Source organism: Otolemur garnettii, unplaced genomic scaffold (assembly GCF_000181295.1).
Source record: "Otolemur garnettii isolate 467f Iridium unplaced genomic scaffold, OtoGar3 scaffold00005, whole genome shotgun sequence".
Taxonomy (NCBI): Eukaryota; Metazoa; Chordata; class Mammalia; order Primates; family Galagidae; genus Otolemur; species Otolemur garnettii.
Genome location: NW_003852400.1, coordinates 28,746,339 through 28,760,975, shown reverse-complemented (window position 1 = coordinate 28,760,975; position 14,637 = coordinate 28,746,339). Strand labels below are relative to the sequence as shown.

At 34.4% G+C, this 14,637-nt stretch overlaps 1 protein-coding gene across 1 annotated transcript in view; it reads right to left on the bottom strand.

Moving 5' to 3' along the window:
* Positions 1-14,637, bottom strand: part of PHF14 (PHD finger protein 14) — a 194,424-nt gene that overhangs the window by 116,999 nt on the left and 62,788 nt on the right. The window contains exons 8-14 of the mRNA XM_012812504.2: positions 9,680-9,826; positions 8,792-9,062; positions 8,399-8,505; positions 7,594-7,689; positions 5,654-5,757; positions 3,382-3,513; positions 1,210-1,378 (exon numbers count right to left, since the gene is read on the bottom strand). Coding sequence (XP_012667958.1) covers positions 1,210-1,378; positions 3,382-3,513; positions 5,654-5,757; positions 7,594-7,689; positions 8,399-8,505; positions 8,792-9,062; positions 9,680-9,826 — 1,026 coding nt within the window. The remainder of the gene's footprint in view (positions 1-1,209; positions 1,379-3,381; positions 3,514-5,653; positions 5,758-7,593; positions 7,690-8,398; positions 8,506-8,791; positions 9,063-9,679; positions 9,827-14,637) is intronic.

Genomic DNA, 14,637 nt, shown 5'->3' with positions numbered 1-14,637 from the left:
ATATTATAGAAATAGAAACTAACAAGCTTATTTTAAAAAAGAAAATTCTCTCTAGTTCCTGTATAAACCAAATATATTTTTAAAGCCTAATAAAAATGTTTCAAACTAGTAGGAATCACAAATAAAACCATTTCATTAATCTATTTAGAGCACCCAAAATAAACTATTTCAATTATGAAAGAAGTAACAATTCCCATATCTGCCTCATCAATATCATATAACCCTGTAATATAAACTTAATGAAAAAAATCTAAGTGATTACTCATAAATAAGATCTTTTAAGTGATTAAAAAATAGGGGATTATTTGACTACAGATTTTTTTCAACTTTTGAGAAAACTGATACTTAGGAAAAAAAGTAAAGACTATATAATATGAAACAGGTAACAAATGATAACTTACCCTAAAAATACCTTTATATCTCCCTCACAGAGAGATTTTTTTAAAGTACCTACCACTGCTAAAGCAGGAAAGTAAAAAATGTCTCCCCTAAGAAGTCATATCAACAAGCAGCCTTACAAAGGTTGGAGTAGAAATTTATACTACTGATATAATGGAGAACACACACATCAAAAAAGTTTTATTTAAAATAGTCTCAGGATGATAGAGATCCCCAAGTAGCTGGCAATAAGAAATATAAATGACTTTTGATATACAACCGAGAAAATAAATGAACTACAACTACATGGATCAACATATATGAATCAAATACAATGTTGGTCAAAATATCAAGCTACAGAAGAAAAGTTTGACTCCATTCATACAGAATTCAAAACCTACAAAATTTATACTATACATTATTTATAAATGCACAGATTGAGAATGTAGGCATAAAAAAAGAAGAAAATAAGAACTATGAGAGAAGAGGCAGCCTCTGGGCTAGACGAATGAAAATGAGAGTGTCTAGGGATTCTCAGGGAACTTTAGGGGATTTGAGAATCTTCTATTTTTTAAACTGGGTGGCACATGCACTGGTGTACCCATTTATTATGCCTTCAAATGAACATATACTATAAACTCTCAGGTAAATATGTAATTTTCTGTGTTTTCTATATATCATAATATAAAAAAATAAATTCTTAAGAATAACCAAAGATAATATATGTTACTTTTTTTTGGCTCCTGAGTGTATGTTTGCCCTTTGTTTTTCTTACTCTCTTAAATTTTGGCCTCAGAATCTTATGATCATGATAAGTAAGGAATAAGTTACCGTATTTCTTATTGGAATCTTTTTGGGTTCTGGTGGCACATCCTGTGGAACAAATTTCACTGGTTCCTTAATCTGTCTCCTTGATCGTTTGGTTCCATCTGGTAAGGTTTCCATAGCCATGTCTGCTTCCATGTCACTGCTCCCTGCCTGGTCACATTCTGAGCACTGCCTACATAAAGGAAAAAAAAAAAAAAAAAGGAAGATCATATATTTATTATTATCTTCTAGCTTTAGCTACAGCTTCTGTAAGTAAAAAAAATCCAAGTAATGTTTAGAACATATAAAAATATATACAGGTTAAAAATATATATACACAAGTAATGTTATTGCAGGGTATATAATGATTAAACATATAAAAATGCACATATACTTCTCTAAGAATGACTACTATGAATACAATAAATAAAGCAATTTAATGTATCTCTGTAAGTATAAGATGAAGACATGCAACAATGCTGTATGTTTAAGTAAACCAACATTAAGAGATTAAATACTAGTTTAAAAAGCAGTTTCCCTTTAGAAATCACGACTTTTCTATAAGTGACTACATATACTGTGACATTTGAAAACCAAATATCCTTGATAACTATGCCATTGTCATGGTTTAATCTTAGTTAATGACAAGCTGTGCTGGAAATACTTCTTAAAATATAGAAATAAACTCTTAAAAACTGTTGGGAAAAAAAGTCATTTTAGTTGGTGATTCATATACTAAAAGAAAAAAACAAATTACTGAAGAAAGCAGCACTTATAAAGCATTTTAATGTAGGCAATAGTAAAAATAACTGAAATCTGAAACTTTATATCAGTGGTATCCAATGGAACTTTCTATGATGTTAGAACTATCTATGTCCAGAATGATAGCCACTAGCCATATGTGCCTATAAAGCACTTGAAATGTGGCTGGTTTGACCAAAGACCTGAATTTTTAAATTCAAATTTTAGTTAATTTGAATTTAAATAGCCACATGTCGCTAATGGCTAACATTTAGACAGCAAAAATCTAGATAATAACTGATGGAAATCTGTATATTACCAATTAACTATACTGCTCCTTGTTTGATATAATCAACAGAACTTCTGATGTGAAATTGGATACTTCATATTTAATGATCTAAATAACATCAATAGGCTTTCTAATACGCTATAGGACTTTCTTCTTATAAAGAAACTCAGTTTCTAAAGCATATAAAATCCACAAGAAATACACACTGTATTTAAAAGAAGGGTAATATGAATGTCTCAATACAAACTGGTAAAAGAGCACTATGAAAAAGCAATCCTCTGAAAATGGTGGAAAAATATCAGCTTCCTAAATCAAACAAACAAAGGTAGTTTTAAGAGATGAAATAGTAAGATTAAAAAAAAATCTAGTGTATTTGAGGAAGACACACTACCTTTTGTACAGATTACCACTTAGGGAGTTGGGGTTCACTATTTTCCAAAACTGGAAAAGGTAATTTGTATAAAAAAAATACTCATGTTCATTCCAAAGTATTCCATTTCCTGCCTATATTCTCCTACCTATAAGAAATCACTGTTAAAATCTGAACATCTGTCTCTCCCTTGCACTAAAGTTAAGAAAAGAACAAAACTCATTATAAGTACCATAAACTTTTATTAAACATCTGTAGTGATTCAATATGCCTCAGTCAATTTAAAAAAAATTCAGAAATGCCTGTCAAATGTTTCTAGATTTTCAAGGAAAAGCTGAACTCAAAAATAACTAGCACAAATAACCCAAACCAGAAATAAAGCCTTCTGTGACACTAATTCAAAAATAAAACATTAAATTACAAGTAAAACCATAAATATAGGGGCAAATTTTTCATAAATTCATTCAAATTCAAAATAAAAATAAAGCATTTGAAAAATTTCTAACATAAAACAATAAAGAATTATAAACAAAGTGGACAAAATTCCTGCCTTAAGTAAGAATCCACTGCTAAGACACCACAGTTAACTGGAAATTCATTTCCCTAAAAAGCTATTACAGGCTTTATTCACATAACACTGTAATAAATTTTTATGAATATATCAACTCAAAAATATGCCAAATACATTATTATGAGTCAATAACACACAAAAACCTCCATAAAAGAACTTCAACTTGTTCTGCTAAAACTAAGAATAAATCAGCTGAAACATTTAAATCTCCCCCGTTTTACTCACCAATAACTATTCTTGGTTTTTCTTGGCATCCTTGTAAGAGGAGGATCCAAACACCCAAGATGGTAATGGAGTTTACAGGTATCGCACAGTAAAAGAAGATGCTGATCATGGTTCTTCTTACAAATCCCACAACTTTGAGTAAAGGCAGCAAATAAGTATTTGAATAATTATCATAGTGAAACGAAGTTTATCTGTGGCATAATTTTCGAATTTTACAATTTCACACTGATTAACTCAGTATTTGTTTGTTGAGATCAGAAATTTTTTTCATAGTGCACATGTTTTTTAAAAATAGCTTGGATTGAACATAAATCTAAATATTACTAAAGTCAACACACTCACAAAAGGATATATATTTATATACACATATGTGCTATTTAGTCTCAACATTACCTTCATTTTTATTTTAATTATTACTTAAACCCCATATAACATTAGTTTACTTTTTCTCTAGAAACATAAATTATCAAACAAAATAATTTTATAATTTTCTAAAATACAAAAGAAGTTACTTTACAAACAAAATTTAGTTTATTCTTTACCATTAATTATAAACTTTTCAAAGAGTCTACACTCTATAACACGTAAGCTACCTATGAACATAAGTCCCTTTTCAAAATCAGATTTACAGTCTTAAAATATATAGCAATTGATATTTATTGCATAGACTAGAGAGTTTCACAACTGTTTCTGTCATTTTGGATTTTTTTTTAAAGAAATTTAATTTGTTTTATGCAAAAAAGCAATTCCTGAGAACACAACCAGTATGACCTAGAAATCTTGGGTATACTTATATTGGGAAGGTACAAGGTGAGAAAAGTTGTTGAAACCCTAAGAGCCATTAATATACAGAAAGAGCAAAAGAAAGACAATGGTTAGAATTCTGTAATACTTCTAGAAAAAATAAACCACCCACAAACAAAAACCTCCATAAAACAACCAGAACCTGGTCTCAGAGTAAAAAAAAAAAAAAAAAAAAAAAAAAGTCACTTTAAAATATATTCTGAACCAAAAATGAACTGTAGTCATAAAGTCAGACGTATAGTGATATGCCTGATGGCTCCATGTGAACCAACCGTGTTTGGAAAACTGCCCTGAAAACATGCTAACATTCACACTGTACATTAACAAAATAGTGGGCTTTCCCCATATTTCAAGGAAGTTATTTGCTATTACTTGTGGGGAGAGCCTCCAACAAAAAATGGAAGGTAGTATATGGATATTGATACTGCTGATACTGCTATTTCTGACCAAGAAGTTTTGAGAAAATATTTATGTATTTATATAGATACATGTACATATACACATACATATATATACATATACAAACACATACAAAACACACCAGCATCTTCATAATTACTAACTATTTAAGTTTCATGAACAAAAGTGACATCCTAACCTATTAAGGTATGGAAAGTATTAACTATGTAAAATTACAATAATGGTGAACACTATAAAATATTAAGCAAAGAAGAAGTAAAGGGCTCAGCGCCTATAGCTCAAACGGCTAGGGCACTAGCCACATACACCAGAGCTGGTGGGTTCAAATCCAGCTAGGGCCCACCAAACAGCAATGACAACTACAATAAAAAAATAGCTGGGCGTTGTGGTGGGCGCCAGTAGTCCCAGCTACTTAGGAGGCTGAGGCAGGAGAATCACTTAAGCCCAAGAGTTTGAGGTTGCTGTGAGCTGTGACACCACGGCATTCTACCTGGGTGACAGCGTGAGACTCTGTCTCAACATCAACAAAAAAGTAAGGAACAAAAATAGTTCTACAAACAAAATTACTGCATCTAATGATAGAGAGAAAAAAGTTTAAACATACTCAAATCTAAAACTTATCTTCATTATCCACCACCTACAAAAGCAATAGATTCAGACTACATATATATTATCCATCACTACCTAAAAACACAGAGCTCTATAGCTCATTCAAGTAAAATAAAATAAATATGCCCATTTATCTATTTTGCTGTTTTAAATATTCAAGACAATAATAATGTCATTTACAGTAATGTTCCAATTCCTCAAAGAAAACTGTTCATTTCCATGGAGCACATGCAGATACAATCCCAGTTATTTAAAGGCTACCAAAAGTCAAAAGCCATTTATCATATTCAAAGCATCTTTTATAAAATGAACTTCAAATGCATTTAACTTAAATTCTGGTATAAACATAACTAATGCTTAATTATTTAAAATAACTTCTTACTATTAAGTGTTAGTTAAAAAATACGTAGTATTATTCTATCATATTTTCATTACTTGCCTATAAAGTACTGCAGGAAGGGTAGATGTCTTTTGTGTGCCTCCTTCTTTTTTACTTGGTTTTCTCTCCTTGGGTGCTCGCAAAATTGCCGGTATATTCAACTTCTATTGATTTGAACAAATGCAGCATATATTGTTTTAAGGAAGAAATAAAAGAAACTTTTTCCTCTATTCGCCCCACAAGCTGACTAAATATATGAGGACTGTTAGGGGAAAATCTGCTTTACCAGCTATTATACTAGCAAAAAGATTAAAATGAGTTTTTTCTAATGTTACATCCATTAGAAATCTGTAATTACATACTTTCATCAATTTTCAGTAGTACACTAAAACATTATGAAAATTAAACTTCTACTTTAGCTTTAACAGTGAAAGACAAGAATAAGTGTTGAGGAAGCTTAAAAAAAAATAACATAGTACACTTGACAAAAAGAATATTGAGGCCGTTTATTTTCTTCAACATCCCAGCTATACTGGTGCTCCATAGGTTAATTAGAAAAATTATCTTATTGGACCAAACTCTACAACAAAGCAGACAAGATTCTCTTTGGGTTTCTAGTAATCCGCAGTTTGCTAGTTTCTCAGACAGCAACCATCTATCAAAGTCATTTCTTAGTAGCCTGGTGGGCCCACATCTGTTCAACCAACTGAAAAAGTGTCATGTAAGGAGTACAAATGAATTCTACTTCTGCTGTATATTTTACATTTGCACAAAGAAATTTGCCAACCTCCGTTAAAAGTCATTTAATAAACAAAAACGCTTTTACAGTAGATAATATTTTACACTAAATAGGAGATTCTTATGAGAGAAACTTGTAAATCAAACGAAAAGATAACACTAGTAGGAAGATAAACTAAATAAAGCCTTATATTCAACATTAACCTCTCTAAATATTAAAATCACCATAATCTTCCAAAAATCTAGCAACAACCTATCAATGGGAAAAAAGGCTAAATTCTTCCAGCACAACTACTAATTCTCACCTTTTAAAATAAATTATTTTTCAAAATATAAGCCACATACACTGTTCATTGAAAAAAAAAAGCATCTTAAGACTAGTATGGCACAGTAGAAATCATTATGTATCACTTCATAAAATATCTAAACAAATTGTTTGACAGACTGGACACTCTGTAAAACTCAGAAACAAGTACACAAAAAATGTTTGTTCTTTGAAAAGTCTCCTTCACAAATAAAACTACTTTGTAGCAGAAAGACCACAAAGAGTTGGTCTCCATAATCTTTTAAAAATATAACTGAAATTATTTAAAAAAAATTTTTAATGATTTATCAATTATACATACAGCACTAAAAAAAAGACATTCGAAGAAATCTATTTGACAATAATTCTTTCCTCCAACACCAAGAATTTTAACAAGCTAAAGTGTTGAGGATAAAGTTCTTTTTTTTTTGTAACAATAATCATAGCTAGTGTTAAAGGGGAAAACTACACTTTAACATTAAAGTTTAAAAAACATTTCTTACACAGATCAAAACAAAATTAATATGAAAATGATCCCTCTAGTTTGCAATTTTAAAGTATACATCCAAATTTTTAAAAAAGAACTGAAAATAGCACAAAAACAGGAAAAAAATGGCAAAAAATCTAAAACTGCTACATTAAAGGAAAGAAGAATGTAGTAGGAGAAACTCATGCTTCAAATCTTCACTTTATCACAAATGACAGTTCAATCAGTTAGAGCAAATGAAAAAATTTTGCAAACAAGATAGCTGTTCAAACAACCAAATTAAGCTACAAGTTCTCACTAGGTAGCTGCCAATGCTCTACATGTATTTCAGGCAGAAGTCATTATCCCAGAGGACTAGGTCCTAATCAGAGTTCTTCAGTTAGCAGAGTGAGAGTTCTATCAGAAATCTGTTCTTTAAAAATCATACAGAGAGCAAGAACTAAAGAGGACAGCAACTGGAGAGAAACTAACCTGCCCCGTGATTCTGCCTAACAAGGCCCATATTCCTTGCCCTTCACTTCGAAGTTTTCCATTCAGGTTCTGTAGTTCTTCTAAAGATTCACAGAGCTACAAAACGAATCAATTTAGTGAACTTCATTAAATATGTTAAAATTTAAATAACTTATCAATAAACGTCCAAGAATATCTACGTTTCTATTCCATATATTTTTAATATATTTAAGTCACAATACCACTGGCTATGCAATTAATTAGCACCATCTTACATGCTACGTAAGCATTTTGTTTCATGCTAGCATTTTTACTAACGATAATACCTACATTTATATATTGTTATAGTTTACTATATAATTTCACACAAATTCTGCTAATTAATCCTTATGATTCTATCAAGATGCATTTCTACCATTTTCCCAACAAGAAAACCACTGATCATGGAGTTTGGTGAGTTGGCCAAGATCAACTAGGAAAAGTTCCCAGTATGCCTTCACTACCTATGTGAACCTGAACAAATTACTTGACCTCTTCAAGACTCAGTTTCCTCCTCTGAAAATAGGAGCAATAACCATAACATACACAGTAAAGTTAAGATGAGAATTAAATGAGTTCATACATGTAAAGAGGTAAGAATTATACCTGGCACATAAAGTGCTCAGTAAGAGATAGTGAAGACAATGAAAATAATAAGGGGTTAGGAATTGCAGGGGAAAGCCCCAAAGTTCTAGAAGAATTTCAATATGAAACATAAACAGAAAGGCCAAAAAATCACAAATCATCAATAAGATCTATTATGCTACAGATTTTATAGCCAACTTACCTTATTATATTCCACATGAAGCTTTTCTTGTTCATTCTCTAATTTATCCTTTATATTCTTTTGTTCAGCCATATTTTCCTGAATTTGAATCATGCGCATATTTCTCTCTATTTAAATTAAATATCCAATTTTACTTTAGTAGACAATAAAAGCTGATTTACAAAATATACAAAGAAAGGAATTAGCCAAAGAGATGACCACATACATAAATCTACATTGTTTAAAACACTTTTTAAGTATAATCACAAATACACACAACTTACTAGGAAAACATGCCTCTAAGTGATATATATAGCATGGCTAACAAATTTATAAAAATTAAGATTGTATCAAGTATTTTCACTAGCAAATTGTTCTCAGTGAAAATGTGCATGTACCAATGTCTATACTAACCAAAATAATAATTCACAAAATCAGCAGTGAGGGCTGGTTGTTTATGCTTTCTCCTGCCATCCACACTAGAACTAGTATCTGAATTGTCCACTGGAAAGATATCCGTACTGATCCCCATTAGTTCTGCTTTCCGCATCAGTTTACGAATGGCTGAAGCACTACTAGTGAGTGGTCTAGGCAATTTTTCCCTTGGAACCCAGGCCTGAGGTCTGGTGGATCGAGCTAGCTCTGCTTTGGCACGATACTGCTGAAGCCGGGCATTGATCCTTGCCTATAAAAGAAACAGATACAAATTTTAAAGGATAATAAAATGAAACATAGTCATTATTTTTATCTCCATGTTTAGATAAAGTAAAAATAAACAGAATTTTCCATGTTAGTGCAAATTACATATATCAACGATCCTTAAGAAATACTGTAGAATTCTAGAGTTACAATAAACTAGATCTATCCAAGTAACAACTGTCCTAATTTATAATAAGAATTGTGAGAAACTAATCTGGTTAAGTTGAAGTTTCTCTTCTCAATAACTGCAATAGACTCCATAGATTTAATTAATGTATACAGAAACATTTTAAATAATGGGCAAACTGATCAAATCCTTTGCACAAACCAAAAGCAGTACAGTCAATATATTGCACTGATAAAACAATTTTCTATCAGCTGCATTTTTCAATGTGGAAACATACTTTATAAATTACTATGGACTAAATGAAGAGTAATATAAGTAGCCACAAACTGTACTCAAAATTTACCTTACCCACATCTACTTCCTAAGTAGGTAACCAAATTACATAATTATACTTCTCATCTCACCTGGAAACGCATGAAATCTGAAATCCATACCTTAAAAGAAAAACAATATGAAGTTTGACGTGAATCTCATACCTGTGCTTCTGGTGATAGTTGTTTCTCTCTCTCTTGCAAAGACATTTTACAATAGGATTGTAAAGCCAAGTAGTTTTTTCTCTTCCACTTTCTGTCTAATCTATCTGCATGTTGCTTACAATAAGCAAAAAATGGATCTGCTATATCCTATTAAAAAAAAAAAAAAGAGGGGGATGTGAATATTTTTAAATACTCCAAACAGCATAAAAACCTAACAAAAAAGAATATTTCCTTTTCAAAGAATCTCCTATAAGTTACTTCTATAATAAATTACAAAAGTAGTTTTTTTATACATGAGAAAAATTAGTACTTGAAAACCTAATTCTGTGTATCAACCTCAAATCATCAACTTCCAAACAGTAAGTTTTTTCTTTAAAGGGTCTTAAAGACTTAAAGATACTGAAATCAAATCTAAAGTATTATTTCGGTGTACTTATAGTTGTCCCTCAATATTGGCAGTGAGGGATTTGTTTCAGGACCTCCCCTGCCAGAGGATACCAAAATTCATAAACACTTGAGTGCCTTATAAAAAACAATATACTCCCATAGTTTAAATCATCTCTAGATTCTTTATAATATCTAATACACAAATGTAATTGCTGTGCAAATAATTGTTACACTGTACTGGTTTTTTATTTGTATTTTTTTTATTGTTGCATTGTTAATTTTTAATTGTTTTTTTCTTTTTTTTTTCAAATATTTTTGATCCATGGTTAGTTGAATCTGCCAATGAAGAATCTATCGTCACAGAGGGTTACATTTTATTTTATTTTATTTATTTTTGAGACAGAGTCTTACATTGCTGCCCTTGGTAGAGTGCAGTGGCATCACAGTTCACAGCAACCTCAAACTCTCAGGCTCAAGTAATTCTCTTGCCTCAGGCTCCTGAGTAGCTGGAACTACAGGTGTCTTCCACAGAACCATGCTTTTTTTTTTTTTAGACACAAATGTCTCACTCTGGCTCAGGCTGTTCTTAAACCTGTGAACTCAGGCAATCCACCTGCCTCAGCCTCCCAAGGTGCTAGGATTATAGGCTTGAGCACCTAGCCTCTAAGTATTATTTTAAATTTTTTTTCTTTTTTTAAAAGAAGGCTGATACAGTAGCTGATACCTGTAATTCCAAAACTTTGCGAGGCCAAGGCAGAAAGATAGCTTGTGGCCAGGAGTTTGAGATCAGCCTGAGCTATAGTGAGACTTTATCTCTACAATTAACAAAAAATTAGCCAGTTCTAATGGCATATGCCTATAAGTCCCAGCTATTTGGGAGGCTGAGGAAAGAGGACTGCTTAAGCCCAGGAGTAAGAGGTTGCAGTAAGCTATGATGATCCCACTGAACTCTACCTGAACAACAAAGCAATACCCTGTCTCAAAAAATAAATAAATGAATATAATAGAATCAAGGGACTATAACAAACTGGTCAACAACCAGAGACTAACAAACTAGTCAACATAAGGAACCGGGCCTACTCTAATGACACCTATAGGTGGTGCATATCCAGTCTATGAAAAGCAGGTCAACCTAAGAAGGTGGTTAACACAGAGAGGTCTCCTATGGTGGTACTATGGTGATTCTACTGTAAATAAATCTTCAAATGGAATCACAGCTATCTCACAGACATCTTTCATGGTTTAGCCTAATGGCTATAGGCGAAAGGCCTATATGCCTCTGGCCAAAAAAGCTGTTTGAGAGAAAGCAGTGAAAAGACTCTGTGCAGGCATACTTGTGAGAAATGGAGGCAGAACCCCATATGGGCAGGTTGGTTGTGGGCCTAAAACCCCCCTGACCTAAGGTCGGCCTGGTCGGTTGCGGGTGTAAAAAACCTCCTGACTTAAGGCCCACATGGGAGCGGAGGTTTGCACACAAATTTCTGTATGCCCTAGAAGTTTCTTAATTATGCCTTGTTTTAAAGATCAAAGTAACTGTCTCCAAATAGCAAGGTCAATAGAACAGACTTTCAAATCGTCTCTTTCCCCCATAGACTCAGGCTTCATCAGATAAGATCAAAGAAAGTAATGACTAACAACATGTTCTCCATTAAGTTATACTAAACCAGGTTATGTTTTGAAAGGGTTATATGTAAAGGTGTATGTTGGGTGGATTATCAGATTACTAGGAAGGAGTTACTTACAAGGCGGGTAGTAACAAGATGTTCAAATGGATTAATGAAGTCACTGATGTCCAATGTGCATGTGCAGAAGGAAGTCACTGACATCCAGTGCACATGTGTAGAGGGATTGTTATGAATGTTAATGAGGTCATTGCTGTGTAGTGCGCATGCACAAGATTGATTATATAAATCAACCGTAAATAAAGAAAGCTTGCCATTTTGCCTGAGCGAGCAGATGGTCACCTTTATTTAAAACACAATTTCAATAAGCCTGCTTATTCTTCACAACATTGCTTTTCCGTGAGACCATAACGGCAACACCCTTACGGCAACAAATGATACACTTTTTATTTATGGAAAGTAAGGTATTAAAAAACATATATTCTATCAAAAATAGTAATAATTGTAAATATTTATAGCTAACAAAACTAACTTGCAATGTGACTGCTAACAAAAATCAAAGGTAATTCATTCTTTAGTTCTGTCTCAAGGAGGAACAGCAAAGATAAGCTATCTATATAATTTTTATCTAAGTTACGTTAAAAGAATCTCTTAGTAAGATGAGGTTTTACAACCCAAAGAGAAATAATGACATTAACAAGGAAGATATATGAGAAAGCATAGAGAAAAAAATGTTTAAATCTAATGTGTTGTGGGAAGAGTCAAGATGACCGACTAGAAGCAGCTTTTGCTAGAGGGTCCTGTCCAGAGGGAGAAATATTAGACTCAGAGAAAGCAGACTCAGAGAAACCGAAGGTGTGGAGCTGAGAAGAGAGAAGAAAGTGAGGTGCACGTCCCTGCTGAGACAAGTGGCAGGGCTAGGAAAGAGGAAGAAAGATCAGGTATATCAGGTAGAAAGCAACCAGTTGGAAAGCACTCATTGACAAGAGGACAGGAGACCCCTCCTACAAACAAGAGGTCCTTGGAGGGCTTCCTAGGAGCATACCAGGGAACAGAGGGAGAAATATTAGACAGAGAAAGCAGACTCAGAGAAACCGAAGGTGTGGAGCTGAGAAGAGAGAAGAAAGTGAGGTGCACGTCCCTGCTGAGACAAGTGGCAGGGCTAGGAAAGAGGAAGAAAGATCAGGTATATCAGGTAGAAAGCAACCAGTTGGAAAGCACTCATTGACAAGAGGACAGGAGACCCCTCCTACAAACAAGAGGTCCTTGGAGGGCTTCCTAGGAGCATACCAGGGAACAAAGGACCTCTCACCCTACAGCAGAGGCCAGTAAATCCAGGTCCTCCTACACTAAGGAGGTCTCACCTCTGAGCCTAGGCTCCATCTTGCCTGGCACAAAAGTGAACAAACATTTCCTCTGCAATCCTGAGCACACAGCTCACCCTTCCACCATCCTAGCTGCCTGAAAGACTGCAGCCCCTCCCACCCCCCCCACCCCCCGCAGAGGCTGGAGTGTTTGGCAAGTTCTCTCAGAGGCTCACAGGCATCATGTGACCCTCTGAGCTGCAGCACAGAAAGTGGTGCTGCAGTTCTAACTTTGGTGAAGAGGGGGGCAAACTTTCCAGATTCCCTTTCCCACCAGAAAAAAACCCTTCTCCAGCCCCTCATGAACTCTCAGACAGAGCTGCCTGAGGATGGTTGCCTGGCAACCCTCTGAAATCACTTGGGTCGGCACTGCTCAGGCTGTACAAGTTTGACGGAAACTCTCAGCCAGAGCCATCCCCTGATTCTTGTTCTCCTGGAGCCCATCTGTAGCTGCAGGTTCGCCATTTGTTTGCCTTTGTTTGAGCAGCAGTGGCACCGCAACTGTAAAGGGTAGGTTCAGCAGGGCTGTCTCTTCCCTAGCTCTCCCTGGCAGGGTCACAGTTGTTTGTTTCTTTGCCCAGCATAGATTCCAGAGAAATGCCAGATTCCTTAGGATTGGGTAGCGGGCAGGTTGATATCAAGACAGAGCCAAGTTGTGCTATCTCACCAAGCCAGCCCTCAGAACCTCTGGCTGTAGACGTGAAAGGGACCTTTTGTGCCTCTCCATCTAATTTAAAACATTTATGGTCCTTATGAGCATTATAATGCAGATGAATATTAAAATTTCTTTACTGTTGATATTGCAGCATCACAAAGCACGCAAATCATCTCATCTTTAGCAGAAACAAGACAATATTCCAATTCTGAATCCTCACTAAAATGTTTGCTTCCTTCAGCATTCTCTTGGTCTTCTCTAGGATAGGCTGTTAAGCAGATTTAAAAAATACTGCTAAAGTGTGAAACTATTTACAACTTCCACTTCAAACAGAAACACAATGCATTGTTGTGAAAGCTGACAGACTGGCATACTCAGCCCCATAAACTCTTGCCACCCAGCCTTGTGCGGTAGTGGTGCCAGTTGGCGAAGGGAACGATAGAACTAAAGCATGACTATAGCAGCCATCAATGTAGTCCTTATGGTTTATCAGTGTTCTGATTGTGCCATTTAATTATTACACTGAAATTTAATTTATTCTTTGTTGTTTATTATACAAGTAAAATAAAAATATAAAAGACAAACAAAATATATTAATAATAGATGGATTTGTTCTATAAAATTCGGATTCAGGGGCAGCGCCTGTGGCTCAGTGAGTAGGGTGCCGGCCCAATATACCGAGGGTGGCGCATTCGAACTTGGTCCCAGCCAAACTACAAAAAATAGCCGGGAGTTGTGGCAGGCGCCTATAGTCCCAGCTACTGGGGAGGCTGAGGCAAGAGAATCACCTGGGCCCAAGAGCTGGAGGTTGCTGTAAGCTGTGACGTCACAGCACTCTTACTAAGGGCAACAAAGTGAAACTGTCTCAAAAAAAAAGAAAAGGGCAGCTCCTGTGGCTCAAAGGAGTAGAGCACCGGCCCCATATACTGG